This window comes from Callithrix jacchus, chromosome 5, assembly GCF_049354715.1.
Source record: "Callithrix jacchus isolate 240 chromosome 5, calJac240_pri, whole genome shotgun sequence".
Classification (NCBI taxonomy): Eukaryota; Metazoa; Chordata; class Mammalia; order Primates; family Cebidae; genus Callithrix; species Callithrix jacchus.
In genome coordinates, this window is record NC_133506.1 from 24753772 (window position 1) to 24772407 (window position 18636).

The 18636-nt window shown below is 48.4% G+C and overlaps 1 protein-coding gene across 2 annotated transcripts in view; it reads left to right on the forward strand.

Annotated features, from left to right (window-relative positions):
* The window catches only part of BANF2 (BANF family member 2), a 32633-nt gene that overhangs the window by 4097 nt on the left and 9900 nt on the right, over positions 1 to 18636 (forward strand). Inside the window, exons 2-3 of one of the 2 annotated variants that reach the window (XM_054255238.2) lie at positions 4833 to 5017; positions 16578 to 16706. In XM_054255238.2, coding sequence (XP_054111213.1) covers positions 16581 to 16706 — 126 coding nt within the window. In that variant the 5' untranslated portion in view covers positions 4833 to 5017; positions 16578 to 16580. The remainder of the gene's footprint in view (positions 1 to 4832; positions 5018 to 16577; positions 16707 to 18636) is intronic. The other variant, XM_008995798.5, reaches the window with a different exon arrangement.

The following is an 18636-nucleotide window of genomic DNA, read 5'->3' on the forward strand; positions in this document are numbered from 1 at the left end:
CCCGAGCCCTGCCTGGGACATGCCTCTCACTGCTGCATGCCTGAGGGAACAATTGAGAGGTACAGAAAGCCACATGGGTCTGTACTTAGGAAAACACAGCCACCCAACTGGCAAGGTGGTGGCATTGTTGAGGTTGAAGGGGCTCAAAGATTGGCCAAATCCAGAGAGTCAGCACAGACAGACACCAAGAGTGCCAGGCTGAAGGGTGAAGGGAAAGGAAGGTCCCTGGAGCCAAGTACACACTTTAAATCCAAGGAGAGATTGTGGGTCAGAGCTGGGGCGTGCTGACATGAGGGTGATCATTACAGCAGCATTACCTTTGAGACCCTCATTAGTCTGGGCATTTCATTTGAGCTCATTCTAAGCCACTCAGTGATCCGGCTCAGAAATGATCATGACCCATACAGATCAAGAAGAGAAAAGTAGCTGTTGGTTAGTTGGCCGAACTCACAGGTATGAGCTAAACACGAAGGATTTAAGCTCTGGCTCTTTTCCTGGCCAAGTATATAATCTTGGGCATGTTACTAAACTGTCTAAGTCTCCATTTCCTCATCTGGCAAATGGGGCTCAGATACGTTCCCACAGCATAGCTTTGTTATGAGGATTAAATAGGATATCTGTGAATTAGAAGACACGCAGCCCATCCGTAGCAGGGGATCCTTATGTGAAGGTGGGAATGGAGAGGTGGGAACAGATCCACCAAGTAAAGGGCAAGACCAAGATCAAACATGGGTCCAGCCGGCTGCACAGTGGCTCCTCTTGCCTCTTCACTGCCACTAAGAGAGGGGTGGCATTCAATGAGCAGATGGCAGTGGCTCAGAGTGCAGATCAGTGCAAAGGGCTCTCTCAAGTCTTCTCTGCAAAGGAGGAGGGATGGCATATGTGTGTCTTTGGTCATTTCCAGGTGACTCTATCCAAAGTCCATGCAGGAAAATAGATGCTGTGAGCAAGATGGAATATGCATATCGAAAGGTCTAGAGAAGAGCCAGGGCCCCAGACATGACTGATCAACATCTAAATGCCACCAACACTCAAGGGCCACACAGTGGGAAGAGACCAGAGACTACATTTTGGCACTTTCAGATGGGTTTGCAAGCACTGGAAATCAAACCTTCACCGGGATATGCTTTTGAGATGAAAATCCCAGCAGAGATTTCAGGGAAGATGCTGGGAGTAGCGTGTGGCCCCTCGGCAGGAAGGTGGAAGCACAGCAGAATAGCAGTCCCTGTTTGTAGACGTTTTTCATGGGGAAGGTCAGAACATGTCCCAGGGAAACCACATCCAAGGTTCAAGATGAGAACCACCTGACGCATTTTTTTTTTTTTTGAGTCTGAGTTTTGCTCTTGTTGCCCAGGCTGGAGTGCAGTGGCATGATCTTGGCTCATTGCAACTTCTGCCTCCCAGGTTCAAGCTATTCTGACTCAGCTTCCCGAGTAGCTGGGATTACAGGCATGTGCCACCATGCCCAGCTGTTTTTTTTTTTTTTGTATTTAGTAGAGATGGGGTTTCATCATGTTAGTCAGGCTGGTCTCAAACTTCTGACCTTAGCTGATCTGCCCACCTTGGCCTCCCAAAGTGCTGGGATTACTGGCATGTACCACTGAGCCCACCCCAGCCAAGATTGTTTCCTAAGAATCAAAACTTGACTACAGGCTGAGTCGGGTGGCTCATGCCTGTAATCCCAGCACTTTGGGAGGCTGAGGCAGGTAGATGACTTGAGGTCAGGAGTTTGAGACCAGCTTGGTCAACTTGGCAAAACCCCGTCTCTACTAAAAATAATAATAATAATAATAATAATAATGAAAAGCATTAGGCAGCTGTTGTGGCACATGCCTGTGATCCCAGCTACTCAGGAGGCTGAGTCAGGAGACTCATCTGAACCCAGGATGTGGAGGTTGCAGTGAGCTGAGATCATGACACTTCCCTCCAGCCTGGGCGACAGAGTGATGCATCTCAAAACAAAAACAAACAAACAAACAAACAAACCCTTAACTACAGAGCCTGGTAACCTGAGATCCCCAATCCCCAAAACCTGAAGTATGATGTCCAATTGTATTTATATGTGCAAGGGGGCATTTTTCTTGAAGGAAAGTCTGTAGCAGGAGAGGCGAACTGTGGAATGGCTTTGTTTGTTGGGGCCACATAGCATTATAAATATTTGAATGACTTCCCAACATTTAAAAATTGGGTACCAGTATGGAAAAATCTAAATGTTGGGCTTCTCTTGAAAAGACTCACAAGGTCCGGTCACATGGGACCCACATTCCAGAAAGAGGTGGCCTCCTTTAGATGGGGTGTGGGAGCTCAGTCAGCTACATGGTCCGCAGCACTTTTGTGACCTCCCCGGTGGATGTCCAATGTTAATCCTTATTTATTCACACTCTTGCCCTGTTTTCCTCACTGTTTTATTTTTTAAATTTGCCTGGTCCTTAATTTTCATTTGCAACCCATGATTTGAACTTTTAATTGATGCTTAAAGGGTGGCTGATTTCAAGAAGGTCATTGAAACAGATCTTTTTTTCCAGCTTAAACTCTTTTCCAACAATCCAGAGTTGAAACTGACCCTTAGGCCTGGCGCAGTGGCTCAAGCCTGTAATCCCAGCACTTTGGGAGGCCGAGGCAGGTGGATCACAAGGTCAAGAGATCGAGACCATCCTGGTCAACACGGTGAAACCCCGTCTCTACTAAAAATACAAAAAATTAGCTGGGCATGGTGGCGCGTGCCTGTAATCCCGGCTACTCAGGAGGCTGAGGCAGGAGAATTGCCTGAACCCAGGAGGCGGAGGTTGCGGTGAGCTGAGATCGCGCCATTGCACTCCAGCCTGGGTAACGAGCGAAACTCCCATCTCAAATAAAAAAAAAAGAAACTGACCCTTAGTAGAGGCAGAACACCACCCTGCTCAGGCCTGGAAGCACAGATGCTTTTCCTCCAAAGGAATGTGTGTATGCTTTTGTCCAAGGGCACATTTACAAATGGCAAGCTTATCTTCTGATGCCATAAAACACCAAAAGCTGTGTAGAAATTACTGGAACTCCTATCTGTAGTCTCTGCAAGATACTGCTCAGGTGATAATGCAATCACTGAAAGCAATGACAATCTGGGAAATCCTTGCTTTACAACCTTGATAATTTGGCTTTGAATGGAAACAAATGCGACAGGTAGAACTCTTGCTCAGATCCCTTTGCTGAAGCCAGAGCCAACAAGGCTAGTGCTTTTCTTTGGAAAGGGTCTTAAGTAGGTCTTCGCATTTGGGAAGGTCAGGCAAGTCTCTTAGAGCCGATTTCTGAACGGAGACTCACAGACGCACATAGTCACACCCTCGCAGCCAGAGACATGTGGACCTGGAGGGCTGGAGGGACTCAGCTGCCTTGGTCCTTAGGAGGTTTCAGAACCGCCGTGCTGAGGCCCAGCTGGCGAGGGCAGGACACACACACACACACACACACACACACACACACACACACACAATGTGAGAGCAGAGGATTAAAGGAAAGTTAAATCTTGGGCAGGGCATTCTGTCCGGCAAAGAACAGGAGGTAAATACAAGACACGTGGGCCTTCAGTATCCTGTGAGTGGAGTGAAGGCAACGCTTAAGATACCACACCACCGCGCAGCTCCGCCTGTACACAAGATGCCCCCTTGTCACTGGGCAGCCAACTGCTGGATCCCCTGCTTATATTTGCACCCAAGCAGAGGAAGCCACCCCAATGCTAGAAGGAAAGAAAATGATTGCCCAGAAATTCAATGGAAGCCTTTCTTAATGCCTCAGTGGTTGCGAACACAGATAATAGGCGGAGGCCCACTCAGTTTGAGGCCTGGCAATGCCATAGCTCAGTTAATTTATCTTATCTGTGAAATGGGGTAATCATAGAACATATCTCATCCCAAGGGTGGGTGGGTGGATGGAATGAGATGATCTTGGTGCAGAGCTTAGCACTGTGCCCTGGTAAGCCTGGATAAGCATGAGCTGCTCTCTTAGGTTGGGTTTCCCAGTCACTGACCTGAGAACATAATTGCAGCGCAAGTAGTTGATATGGAAAGGGATGCTGGTCCCATGAGGAAGAGAGTGAGGAAGTGAGGCAGGGAAGGGAAGGTGGCTTTCAGCACTTACCACCATGAGCACTGGGGCTGCCTCCCACTGGGGATTTCTGAATGTCACCTAATGTGAGACAGGCCCCAGAGCAGTCCCACCTGAGGGCTGTGGAGTTGGATACTTATCCACCTGCTCACATCCTGGCCAGGGGCTGCTCCCAGGGTGTCCCGTCCCCAGCCCTACCCACCTGCAGGGCAAAGAGCCACCATGGGAACCGTGAGCCTCTGGGGGACATGGGCAGGACAGGGACAGCATCTGCTACAACTGTCCTTGTTTTTCTGACTCCTGTCCTGGAGAGACAAGAGCTGGGCTTTGGAACCACCCAGATCTTAGCCTATAGCTGCTCATCACTGCCTTTTATAGCTAGGTGGCCCCTTTGCCTCTTTGGGCCTCTGTTTCCACATCTCTTAAAATAGAAACAATTCTCTAATGCAGCAGAATTCGTTTTGAGGACTATGTGCGACAGTGGCCATACAGAAGCAGGCACATAGTAGGTGCTTGGCCACTGTGAGCCACCTTACTCACCAGTTCGAATCAGTTCCGGCTCTCCCACTTGCCTGTGATCCTTACTCTGTTTCTAGTCCCAGGGTGAGACCAGGCAGGCACCAGACCTTCTTTCCACGTGAGCAGGGACAAGCTGACATCCACACTAGTGCTTGCCTCCGAGGTGACTTCTGAGTGACAGGCTGCTGCAGTGATCTCACATGCTGTGTATTATCATCCTATTTCCCCTTTAGCTTCGAGCGTCGTCAGTCTGTGGCTTTCATCAGATCCAGGCAGGGTAGAATAACTGCCTGGCCTGACGGTGGCGGAGCCAGCCGGGAGTGGAATCCCAGCGGGAAGAACTTCAGACCCTTGCAGCTTCCCTGGCAGGCAGTGGCGTGTGGGCAGATCTGGGGGCTTCTGCTGAGTCAGGCTATGTGTGAGTGTTGGGACTGGGGAGGGGGTGGGGGGCACCGGACGACATCAGGATGCCCAGTGAAATTTACATTTCAGATAAACAAGAAAAAAACCTCTTCTGTACAGTCTGTGAAATACTTGGGCCGTGCTTATACTAAAAAGTTATATAGTGTTAATCTGAAATTCAAATTTCACTGGGCCTCTGACATTTTTATTACCTAAATCTGGCAACCCTACTCTGGTGGGAACAGAGAACAAACCTCCTGGGAGGTCTGGGTTACAAACCAGCACAGCAACCTCCCACTCGCCGGCAGGCAAAGGCCAGTGTGGAGCTACTGCCTGCCCCTACGTGGCCTCCCCTGGGATCCCCCTCCAGGGCCCGTTAAAGCCCTCATGGGAGTCATTTTTGCCTGAAAAGATTGTTTAACTACACAGCAGGGTCAGTTACAGATTCACTCTCACCACACTCACCTGTGTAAAGAAAACACGATTCTTTATTCTTAGGCGCCTCCACACGATGTGGTAAAAACAGAGCAGCAGCAAACTGTGCATGTGTTGGGTTGGGTTCCCTGGAAGTAGAGCCTGAGACCCAGGCTCCAGTGCCCCTGACCTGGTGAAGGAAGCAGGAGAGAGCAGGGGAGGGGCTGAGAGGTGTGGACCAGGGGCACTCAACTTCTGCCTGACCCTCTCGGGGCTCGGGAGCCGGGATGGTACCAGGGAGTTGGCTCCACCTTGAGACAAGGGGGTTAGGGTTTTGTGCTTCCACATCTGCAGGCCATTAGCTGCCTTCAGGCAGAGGGCTGGGCCTTGCAACCTCCCAGGTGTCTCCAGGTGTGGCAGCTTCCACGGCAGAGGCGACAGTCCAGAGAAAGCCACGGCCACGCATTGAGGTTCCCTGAAACACTTGTATCAGCTGGGTGTACCCGCTGGTCAAGGAGACCTGGGCATGGCACCAGCAGCACCCACTATGCTCTGTCTCCATGCAATGTGATAGTCAGATTCTCTCCGGGCTGCATTCAAGGGTCCCTATTAGGAGGTGCGCTCTCCTTAGGGACTGTTCTGCCCCTTGCCGTCCTTCCTAAAGGGTGGTGGCTGCCAGGTGGGGGTGTGGAGACAGGTGCTGTGTCTTCAGGGCAGTGGAAGAGGGGATTTTGAATACCCATGGAATCTGCAGGATGACAATGGCCTGAGCTTATGTGGCCACTGGAATCTGTTCCCTGCCGTGGAGGGGCGAGCAGCCCTTTTTGTTTTTTAGGGCTATCTTTAGTACACACTGCTGCAGCCTGTGGCCTGGTCATTTGCCCATGGTTGTGAGGTCCCTATGCATGGGACTTCTTCATCCTGACTCCAGGCTTCAGTTCACCCATCAGACCTTAAAGCATCTTCTGCCCTATCTTGCCCTGGGCTTCTTGGTGCCAAAAGCCAAGGGCACTGCCTCAAGCTTATCTTCCCAGACACTGTTTACTGCTGCTACCCTGTTGCCCACGACACTTCCGAAGTGACCATTGTTGTCATCTCCTGCCACGTCCTGGAAGGCAAGCCACCAAGTCCCATGCACCATTCCCACAGCCCAACCACCTTCCCGACTCTACCCTCTGGAATCTGAAGAGTCTGCCCACTTCTGGGTTTTTGTTCAGGTAGGAAAGTTCAAGCCCCGTGCCCATGAACATTCATCTTTCTTTTCTCTTCCACCTTCCCTGGGAAGGTAGCGTGGATACTGAGGTGAGCCTTCTTCCTCTTTCTAGAATCCATGGGGCACAAAAGGTAGACTCCCCCTTCCTCTCTTCTGGGGAAACTCCTCCCTCCCCAGATGACATTGCTTTCCCCTTCTCTGTGGGGTTATAATGGCAGAGAGAGGTGGGATGAAAATGCTTAACTCACAAGGGGGTGTACATTGAGAGGTAGTTACAGTGCCCCTATGTATAGCAGCATTAGTCACAAAAGCCAAAGGTAGTAGCAGCCCAGGTGCCCACGACGGATGAATGGAGGAGCAACATGTGGTATATACAGCAGAATGTTGTTTAGCCTTGGAAAGAGGAACAATCCTGGCTGGGCATGGTGGCTCATGCCTGTAATCCTAAATATTTTGAGAGATCAAGGAGGGAGGATTGCTTCAGACCAGGAGTTCAAGACCAGCCATGGCAACTTAGGGAGACCAGAGCTCTACAAAAAATTTTAAAAATTAGCTGAGCGTGGTGGTGCACATCTGTAGTCCCAGCTACTCGGGAGGCTGAGGTGGGAGGATGGAGGATCACTTGACCCTGGAGTTCAAGGCTGCAGTGAGCTATGATTGCACTCCAGCGTGGTGGCAGAGCAAAAGTCCGTTTTAAAAAGAGAGACACAGAGAGAGAGAGAGAGAAATCCTGTCACATGGATGTACCTTGAGGATATCATACCTAGTACAATAGGCCAGTCACCAAAAGACAACTCCTGTGTTATTCCACTTCCATAAGGCATGTAGAGTAGTCAGCTTCATAAAGACAGAAAGTAGAATGATGTTTGTCAGGGGCTAGGAGGAGGGAATATGTTCTGAAGATTGGCACAACAACATGAATATATTGAACATGACTGCATGGTACACTTGAAGATGACAGAGATAGTCCAGGGACAGTGGCTCATGCCTATAATCCCAACACTTTGGGAGGCAGAGGCAGGAGGATTACTTAAGGCCAGGAGTTTGAGACCAGCCTGGGTGATATAGCAAGACCCCATCCTTACAAAAAAATTAAAAAATTAACAAGCATGGTGGCTCATGCCTGTAGTCCCAGCTACTTACCAGGTTGAAGCCAGAGGATTGCTTGAACACAGGAGTTCGAGACCACAGTGAGCTATGATCAGGCCATTGCACTCCAGCCAAGGTGACAGAGTGGGACCCTGTCTCTAAAAAAAACATAAAAATAAAAAGGGTTAAGGTGGCAAAAGTTTAAGTCGTATATTTTACCACAATTAAAAATAAAAAGTGGGCTGGGTACAGTGGCTCACGTTTATAATCCTAGCACTTTGGGAGGCCGAGGTGGGCAGATCCCCTGAGATCAGGAGTTTGAGATAAGCCTGGCCTCTACTAAACATAGAAAAATTAGCCAGCATGGTGGTAGGCGCCTATAATCCCAGGTACTCTGGAGGCTTGGGCATGAGAATTGCTTGAACCCGAGAGGCAGAGATTGCAGTGAGCCGAGATCATACCACTGCTCTCCGGACTGGGTGACAGAGCAAGACTCCATCTCAAAAGAAAAAAAAAGTGAAAAAAAAAATTCATCGGTTACAAGTGCAGATGTCTGGTTCATGGAGGGTGAACTAATACATCTGTCCATTCTTTCTATGAATTATTCTACTTCATCAGCTCCTGTTCCTTTGCAGAGAACAGGACCCCAAAAGGGAAGAGAATATTTTCATGAAGGAAAAATGCAACCAGAAATAGTCCCATCTAGAACCACTATCAGACAAGTATGTCCACCCTAGATAGGATTTTATAGACAGGGGACAATTCTATTCACAAAGGTTGGGAGACAGAGTCATGGGGCAAGAAAGGTGGAGGCTGGACAAGCTGGCTTCTCCGTGGCTGGCTGCAGTTGGTCTTGGTTGTAGGCACGGTGATCTTCGTACTCATCCGTAAAGCTTACTTGGAATTGCCAAGTAATAGGCCAGAAGTCCTAGGGAATTAAAAAAAAATTTTTTTTAATGGTCAATGTGATGCCTCTTTTGTATATTACAGAACATTCCTAGTTGGGCCTGGCTCAGCACCCGGTAAACCCATTAATATTCCTGTGGCGGAGTGTGTAAATATTCACACTAACTGAGATAATAAAGACTATAAATAGCATCATGGCAGTTCCGGCCAGGGTTTGCTGCCAAGTAAGTCTCCCCGCCCTGCGCCCCCCAAAAAATTTCTGGATTTCAGAGCCTTCTGGAAATGAAAATGGTAGCTTAGGGATTGTGGACTTGTATGAATTTTGTACCATCTAGAGACTGTAAATGAACAGAGACAGAATGTAGGAAGGAACCAGAAGGATGAGGTGAACTAATTTTATTTTTCAAAAAAGTGGAGGTGACTGGCCCCCGGTCGCTCTGCTGATCATTGGTGGAGCTAAGGTCAGACAGGGTCTCCGGCCCTCAGCCTAGCTCCTCCAGCAGGAGGAAACAGGAACCTCCAGACCCAGAGTCCATGAAGCTGAACTGCCCTTTCCTTCCTAGTTCCCTGAAAAAGTGAGCCCTGCCTTTGGGAATTCCCCCTTACGGCTAGTACGCTGTGTGGTGTGCCCTACGATGGGCTGGTTCTGTTGTCCCTGGGAGAGGCGTCTGCAGAACATATTGTCCCAAGGGTTCATGCACTTAGCTCAAGGCCTTGCATACAGATGGCGCTCAGTGAATGTTCGAGGAACTGCTAAATGCATTTGGTTATTTATCAGCTGTAGACCCATCAAGATAAGGATGGTAATCAAAGGGCTATATGTAAGACAGCCACAAGGAGCAGAGAAAGAAAAGATCTTGCTCCCCATTGCAGAATCTGAGCTAATGGCAAGGAAGGCAAACGCTACTTTATTTTTGAACAATGAGCATTAATGGTCATCAGGAAATGATGCCTAAGCCACGGGCCCGACCCCGCCCCAGCCCTCTCGGTACTTGTTGGATGAGTGAGTGTGTCCATGAGTATGAGGAGTCATTCGTTAGAATTCTGTTATAAAAGGTGCAATGCCAGCTGAAAATGAAGTAAGCAAAAATGCCTATTTGGCTTATTTTGCCTGATACAATTGAAAAGTCCAAGGGTAGATGCCTTGAGGCATGTCTAAATCCAGGTTTGCAAATGATGACTGGGGAGTCTGTCCCTTCCCTTCTCTCAGAGCTGCTCTCCTCCATGCTGGCTTCTTTCCGAGGTGAGCTCCGCAAGTGTGGCGACCACGGCCGCAGCAGGCTCACGAGAAAGTAACTCATATGGCCCGAGAAGGTGACAGGTGATCACATGCCCACGCCCGGACATGTGGTGAGTGTGGTGCATCGTGAAAGGTAGTTCCTGGGTGGACTGTACAACATGGAGCCCTGTGGAAGCTCTTGAGGGCATGAGCTTCCAGCCAAAGTGGGGACCGTTTCTCTTTCCAATGTGTGAGTGCAGCCCGCGGGGTCTCCGTGAACTCTTAACAGCCTAGGTGGGGGCCCTTTTAGATGGCCAAGTGCTTAAGCTGTCCATAATGCACCCAATCCTGCAGCTCACCCAGGTTAGAAAAGGGATGCCTTAGAAGAGGGGTGCTCCCCTGGGGAGACAGCGAACTGAGTGCTTTGCCAGGTGCATGATCTGTTCTTTTTTTTTTTTTTGAGATGGAGTTTCATTCTTGTCACCCAGGTTGGAATGCAATGGCTCGATCTTGGCTCATTGCAACCTCTGCCTTCCTCGTTCAAGCGATTCTCCTGCCTCAGCCTCCCAGGTAGCTCAGATTACAGGCGCCCGCCACCATGTCCAGCTAATCTTTGTATTTTTAGTAGAGACAGGGTTTCTCCATGTTGGCCAGACTGGTCTTGAACTCCTGACCTCAGGTGATCCTGCTGCCTTGGGCTCCCAGAGTGTTGGGATTACAGGTGTGAGCCACCGCGCCCGACCCAGGTGCATGGTTTTGAACAGGTCATTTACTTCCTTGGGCCTTGTTTTTCTTATAGGAGAAAAGAGGAGTTTAGGCTAAATTAGAGAAGGATTTTGGGGAGCACAACAGGGACATGGGGATGGCATCATGTACTGGGGTGCTTTAGTGCCCTCTTCTCATTCCCAAGTCAACAGAATATAATTCTGCTTTGATCTACTTTATATAAAGGAATTCCAGGTAACATTTCCTTTGAAGTAAAGATCCCTTTTTTTTTAATTAAAAAAAAAAAAAGAAGGAGCAGGTTGTCATTGAGGTCTGCATGCTCTGAAGTTCTCTGACTTCAAAGCCATTGGGGTCATAGTTGTCTTCGTATTGATGGCTAATGAGGACATGATGCACCTGGTGATTTGGGGGTAGACACTGCCTGGGAGCTGTGAGCTGCGCCATATGGCAGCACAGATGCTGCAGATCCCACCATAAAGGGCCGTTTAGCTGGAAGCCCCTCATCCCAGCAAAGCTGCTTGGAATTTTATCAGATAGAAGCGAAGGACAAGATGTGGTTCTCCAATGTTGCAACATACTTGAGTCACTTGGGGAGTTTTTAAGACTTCTGATGTCCAGGCCATACCCTGTGCTAATCAAATCAAACTCTGGAGGTGGGATCCAAGCATGAGGAATTTGTAACTCTCCCCATGTGAGGCCTAATGTGCTGTCAAGTTTAAGAATAAGTGCCGCTGGAAAACAGTATGGCAATCCCTCAAACAATTAAAATAGAATTACCATAAGATCCAGCAATTTCACCCCTGGGTATATACCCAAAAGAATTGAATGCAGGTTCTCAAAGAGATATTTGTGTATCCATGTTCATAGCAGTATTATTCACAGCAGCCATAAGGTGGGAGCCACCCAAACGTCTATCAATAGATGAAGAATAGACAAAACTGTGTTGTGTACATACAATAGAATATTGCTCAGCCTTAAAAAGGCAGGACACTCTGAGACGTGCTGCAGCATGGATGAACCTTGAGAGCAGTATGTGTTGGAGATGAATACTCAGTGCTGCAAAGAAAAATTCGCTCCAAGACAAAGGATTTGTGAAATAAGCCAGACACAGAAGGACAGATACTGTAAAATACCACTTAAACATTTCTTCTTTTTAAGTTCTCCGCAGGGCAAGTCACACACAGTTCCACTTAGAGGAGGTATCTAGAGTAGTGAACTTCATAGAAACAGAAAGGCAGGATACTGGCTGCCGGCGGAGACTTGCTGTTTAGTGGGTTTGGAGTTTCAGTTCTGCAAGCTGGAAAGCGTTCTGGAGACTGGTTGCACAGCAACGTGAACGCACTGAACACCACTGAAGGGCGCACTTCAGAACGGTTGAAATGGGACATTCTGTGTTAGGTGTATTTTACCACAGTTACTACAATAACCTGAAAAGAGTAAGTGGCATCATGAATGTCTTGCTAGGGAAACTGAGGTCTGTGGGCCAGCAGCATCACATCTCCTTGGAGATGGTCACACACGCAGCATCTGAGGCCCGGCCCAGACCCGCTGAGTCAGCACCTGCATTTTTTAACCAAAAAACCCCAGGTGGTTCGTGTACTCACTCAGTTTTGAGAAGTGCTAGTTGTAAAAAACCGAATATTAGACCAGGGTTTAGAAGATTAGAAGACGGAGCAGACGTTGTTTGCCTACCCAGCATTCATTTCTTCTCTTCTTCCTTCCTTCTTAGAGAAACTGACATTCTGTGAGTAGCCTCATGTTTCAGAGGGGTCTCACCTCATCCACACCCCCATAACCCCATAGCAGTCCCACTCCCCCGGCCAGTGATTGCTTTACAGGTGGACATATTGCCTGGTTCTGGCCAATGAAACTGAAGGAAGTTCTGCTGGAGAGTTTCTGGGAGAGGTTGCCTCCCCTTAAGGATACCCAAGAAGGAAAAGGCTTCTTCTTCCTTTGGAAGTTTTTTTCTTCTTCTTTTTCTTCCTTTTTTTTTTTTTTTTTTTGAGATGGAGTCTCTCTCCATTGCCCAGGCTGGAGTGAGTGGCATGATCTTGGCTCACTGCAACCTCCACCTCCCAGGTTCAAGTGATTCTCCTGCCTCAGCCTTTCGAGTAGCTGGGATTACAGGTGAATGCCACCACGCCCAGCTAAGTTTTCTGTTTTTAGTGGAGATAGGGTTTTACCATGTTGGCCAGGCTGGTCTTGAACTCCTGACCTCCAGTGATCCAACCGCCTTGGCCTCCCAAAGTGCTGGGATTACAAGCGTGAAACACCACACCCGGCCCCTTTGGAAGTCTGCACATTGGAATGGGACCCCAGCAAAATCTTGGGACCTTTGGAGCAGCTAGCCTGGCCCTTGTTCACACAGAGTCATTGTCTGATAAGATCCTGGATCCGCCTCATCAAAGGGTTTCTTGTTATGTGAGATTAGAAATGTATTTACTGTTTCAGACCACGTGAGGCAGGATTTTCCATTACTTATAGCCCAGGGTTTCTATGCTATTAACGCAGGGTCCACGCTATTGACATCCAGGGCCAGATAATTCTTTGTTGTGAGGCAGTTGAGTGCATGGCAGAATTCTTAGCCGTGTCCTTGGCCTCTGCCCTTTAGAGCAACTAGTCCTTCCACCTCTCCCAGGTGTGACAACTCAGGTGCCTCTGGACATTGCCAATGTTGCCTGGGGAGGTGGGGGCAATGACCCCTGTTGAGCACCACTGTTGCAGCCAAAGGGGTTGGAAAGAATGTGAAGACCTTTTTATTCTGACCCCCGATGTTGCTGGGGAGCCTCAGGAAGGCAAAAATTGCTGCCTGTGTCCCCGCCCCAGATGTGTTGCAAGGATCAAAGTGAGATCAGGTGTGTGAGAAAAGCAAACACCTTCAAGGTGTTACTAACCATTACCCGTCTTTGATGCTGCTGGTGCATTGATAGCAATGTTGTAGTTTCCATTTATTCTTAGAAGATTTCATAGGCAGAGATGTTTAACTTAACAGATGGCCAGCATGGATAGTGAATGGAATTTTCCCTCAGCAAAGGCGGAGCAGCTCATGAGAATTTCAGGCTTTTCCTTGCTCAGAAATTCTGGATTCCCGCTCAATTCATCAATGCTAATTCTCAATCCCAAATTCATGGTCCCATAAAGCCATGGATGCTGAGGTGTTCCCCTGTTCACACCTGAGATACACACCATCTGTATGAAACACTGTATTTATGAAACACATTTTCACAGATGAAGAGAGAGCTTCCTATTTACCTGCTGAAGAGAGGTTGATGCCCTCAGCTCACACATCTGTGGATTCAAGACCCACAGAGTCAGAGGACCCTGAACAACCTCTCATGTCTTTTGCTCTCCTTCCTAGGCCACTTTTCTTTTCTTGTCTTTTTTTTTTGAGACAGAGTCTGACTCTGTCACCCAGGCTGGAGTGCAATGGAGCGATCTCAGATCACTGCAATCTCCACCTCCTGATTTCAAGTGATTCTCCTGACTCAGCCTCCTGAGTAGCTGGGATTACAGGCGGGTGCCACTATGCCTGGCTAATTTTTCCTATTTTTAGTAGAGACAGGGTTTTGCCATGTTAGCTAGGATGGTCTCCATCTCCTGACCTCGTAATCTGCCTGCCTGGGCCTTCCAAAGTGCAGGGATTACAGACATGAGCCACTGCATCTGGCTCACGGCCACTTTTCTCAGGAGCCCCCTTACTTCCAAAATTAGTGCCTTCGGATTTATCTCTTCTGGGAGAGTTCAGTGTCTTCTGAAGGGTTATAAAATGTCCTTCTGTCCAGCAGCAAGAAGGCATATACAAGGAGCTCAACCTTATAGAAAGATGGAGGAGAATTGGGAGAGTGGGACTGGAGAGGGGACAGGGCTGTGAAAGGGAGGTGCTGGGTGCACCGATTGTTTATGTCATCAAATGCTTGCCACGCCCTCAGCAGTGGGGCTGTTTGTGAGAGGTAGGAACAAAGGCCATCAGGAGGCTGCTACAGCCCCTGAGGGCTTCATGATCTACTGGGGAATGTGTGGAGGACTTTGGGTCATTCCTGTAACATAGTCCCATATTATGGTATGGGGTACCTGTCCCCAAGAACAGGATAACTGTCTCAATTTTGATTCCCCCATCCCCACACCTGCAGACCATGAGCTTTTAGGCACACTGACTCCCTTGCTGAACCCAGAGGTCGAACACACATATCAGACCATAGTTTTTGTTTTAGGGGTTGGCACATTACAATTTGAACCAGAGAGCACATTTGTTGGGGGCCTCTAGGAAAAGACAGCTTTGTGTTTCTTTGGGGGAAAGGGTTGTGCCTTGCAAAAGTGATGTTGCAGCCCTGTTACTTCCACAAAGGAATTAAGCTGAGGACTGAGCCGATTCACAGAGGAAGGCTGAGTCGAGAGAGCTGCTGGGAAATCAGGCTGGAGCCTTGCTTAAGTCACGTCTGATCGACCTCTGGACTTTTCAGTAGCATGTGCTAATAACACCTCCTTATCGTGTAAACTGATTTACACTGGGTTTTCTGTTACTTTCTTCGTAAACTGTCCAAACTGTCACAGAATTTTGTGCCAGGAAGGGAATGCTACAAGGAACAAACCTTAAATGTGGGTTGGTTGAGAAGAGACAGACCTTAAATACGGATTAGTTGAGAAGCGATATTCAGGCGGACCGAAGCAAAGATGGCGCTGTGAAAATAGGGAGACAGCAGTGGGCACGACGGATCACACCTATAATCCCAGCACTTTGGGAGACTGAGGTGGGCAGATCATTTGAGGGCAGGAGTTCGAGACCAGCCTGGTCAACATGGTGAAACCTCATCTCTACTAAAAATACAAACATTAGCTGGGCGTGGTGGCACGTGCCTGTAATCTCAGCTACTTGCGAGGCTGAAAAAGGAGAATCGCTTTAACCCAGGAGGCAGAGGGTGCAGTGAGCCGAGATCATGCCATTGTACTCCAGCCTGGGGAACAAGAGCGAAACTTCATCTCGAAAACAAAACAAAACAAACAAAAAACAACTAGGAAGACGGCAACCCTCACTTAACAAAATGGACGGCCAGTCGTGCTGGGACGCAGACCTAATACTTATGGAGCCTATAATATTTCGAGATCTTCCAGGAAATATTCAGGATGTTGGCTACCTCTGGCAGTCTTCATTAAGGTCCTAGGAGACTCCGCTCCTGGGAGATAGTGGTCCATTTGAAAGTGCAGAGGAATGAAAATAGCTTTGCTAAGAGAGAGTCTTTTCGCCTGGGGCCTGCAATCCCAAGTTGCTGGAAATCGATGAGCAGGTCCTGCTGGTTGGGAAACCTGCTTTATCTGGCTGAAGTTGGAGCATAAGCAGCAAAGGAGGTGATGGAAGCAAAAGCCACCTTCTCTTCCTTCTTTCGAGGTGGAGTTGGTGAGGCCGACAAGCGCTGGAGCACCCCTTTCACCACCATGAGGGGAGCCAAGCAGGAATAAAGCCAACACGAGGAGGAAAAGCCGGAGAATCCCCGAGGAGTGGAGCCGCGACCCATTCCCATCTCTGGGCTTTGGATTTCTAGAACGTGTTCTTTACGATTTGAGCCGGTTTGAAGTTTCTAGAGAGTTTTCGCTATATAGAATGTGATAAACACTGAAAAGCATGACGGCAAGTTGGGGGGTTAAGAGAGAAGGTGGATTAATTAGCAGAGAGAGGCAAGTTGTTGCTTCAGGTATTTAGGGTAGGGTGAGTGGGAAAGATCCCGCTGCAGTTCTTAATATGAAGCACACCCTTTTCGTGGAAATGTATTCGATTCATCTGTGGCCATCATTATGCTTCACTTTGTCCATCCAGGTAGAAATGGATGTGTGAAGGCCTTAGTGAAGCCCAGTGCACCTACATTTAGCAGAGCCCAGGAAATGCTGGGTGATGGAAGGAATTCTGCCATCTGTTGCCCCAGTCCTTTGGTGGGCTGAGGGGGTTCCCCAGTGTCCACGCACACTGGGAGCAGTCAGGTATCTGCTAATCCTCCTCTCTCCTCACTGCTGTCACAGGAGATGGACCACACGTCTCCCAGGCTGAGAGTCTTCCTCTCTGAACCCATGGGAGAAAAGGATGTCTCCTGGGTGGATGGCATCAGCCATGAGCTTGCAATCAATTTGGTCAACAAAGGTATCAACAAGGTAATTCATTTTTTCTTACTTCTCTAACTTCTCTTCCCTACCTCTTTTTCCCCAGTCCTGAGAGATGGCAGTTCCTGCCATGTGTCCCTATGAAGGGCCATTAGAGAGGAAAGCTGCCACTTGGCAGGATGCCACATTCTTTCATGCTACTGACCCCACATGGTTGAGCAGCCTCAAGGGCCTGCAGATGATGGGCACACACCGTAGAATGGCTTCAGTTCAGAGCAGCTGGGCTGGACATGATTCACTTGGTGTTCAAACACTCAGGGGTCATCAGAAGCAGGTCAGCAGCCAGGGTCTGAGACAGCGCTGTCAGAATGCGTGATTTAGGTGCACTCCACACCCCCCTGAAGGAACCCATGGTGTCTCACTTGCCCCTGCCAGGGCACCAGCCTGGCAATGGCAGGTGGAGAAACAGCAGCCTGGGGTCTACACCAGAGTGAGTTTATCTATCAAGTCATTCCCAGCCCAAGAATGACCACAAGGTAGCCAGTGGAATTGGAATATTCTTTTCTATGTCATTGTTTGTTTTTATGGGGCTTTTAAAAAGCGACTTGAAGCCAGTCCCAAAGACAACTCGAAGACAGTGAGCACAGATGAGGCAGGCTGTGAACTCTCAGAACATGGCACGCTCGCTCAGCAGAGGCACCAAGTAGAGCTACGCCCCTTGGTGCCCCAAGTCAACCCACTCCACCAGGTAGGACAGTGTTACAGAAACATGCAAAGAGGCTGGGAACTGCTGCACGTACGGCTGATGACTAGCTTGGTTTGCATCTAAATCTGAACCGTGTGACCCGTGGTTTTCTGATTACCCCACTGCTTTGCACTAAATATTCGGAATAACACCCCAATCTGAGAGCCAGCTTAATGTCCAGCAGATGGTATCATCAGAAACGGAAGCTCCCCTATTGGGTAGATTGGATTCTTTCTTCCCAGATGAAGGAGGCAGAACCATTCCCTGGAAAACATATTTTAAGAGAAAAAATGTTTTGCTTTTATTATTAATTAATTTATTTAAGACAGGGTCTCACTCTATTGCTCAGGCTGAGTGCAGTGGTGCCATCTCGGCTCACTGCAACCTCCGCCTCCCAGGCTCAAGTGATCCTCTCACCTCAGCCTCCCGAGTAGCTGGGACTACAGGTGTATGCCAGCACTCCTGGCTAATTTTTTCTATTTTGTTGTAGAGACAGGGTTTTGGCATGTTGCTCAGGTTGATCTCAAACTCCTGGACTCAAGTGATCCACCTACCCCGACCTCCCAAAGCACTGGGAACCACCATGCCTGGCAAAAAATTCTTTTTAAAAAAGAAATCACTGTTCCTATTACTTTTCTATTGTGATGTAACGTACCTAGGGGATTACGTGTTGCTATAAAGGCTCAGATCAATGCATTTTTACACATATATGCACACCCCTGTGCCCACTACCCAGATCCAGTGATCAGATGTCTCCAAAATTCCAGATGATTCTCTTGTGCCTCTTCTTGGCCAAGGCCATCCCCTGTCCTTAGACGGAACCACTCTTCTGGTATAGAACACCATTGATTAAATGTGTCCCTAATTGTGGGGTTTTGTTGTTGTTGCTCAGTTCTACTCATTATTTAAAAAATATTTGCATTAAGGTATAATTGACATACATTCTGTAAATTTCACCCTTTTTAGTCCCTTGTTCTAGAGTTTCGACAAATGCGTGCACTCATGCAGCTGCTGCCATCGTCAAGGCACAGAGCAATCCCATTACTCAAAATATGCACTTCCTTGTGCTCTTCATATTCACCAGCCTCAGTCCCTGGCAACCACTGATTTATTTTCTGTCTCTGTGGTGTTGCCTTTTCCAGTTTAAGTCTGTGTGTGTGTGAATAGCTCAACTGTGTTTTAAATGAGGATTATAGGTGGGTGGGTTTTAGAAGAAAAAATGAATGAATAATGGGA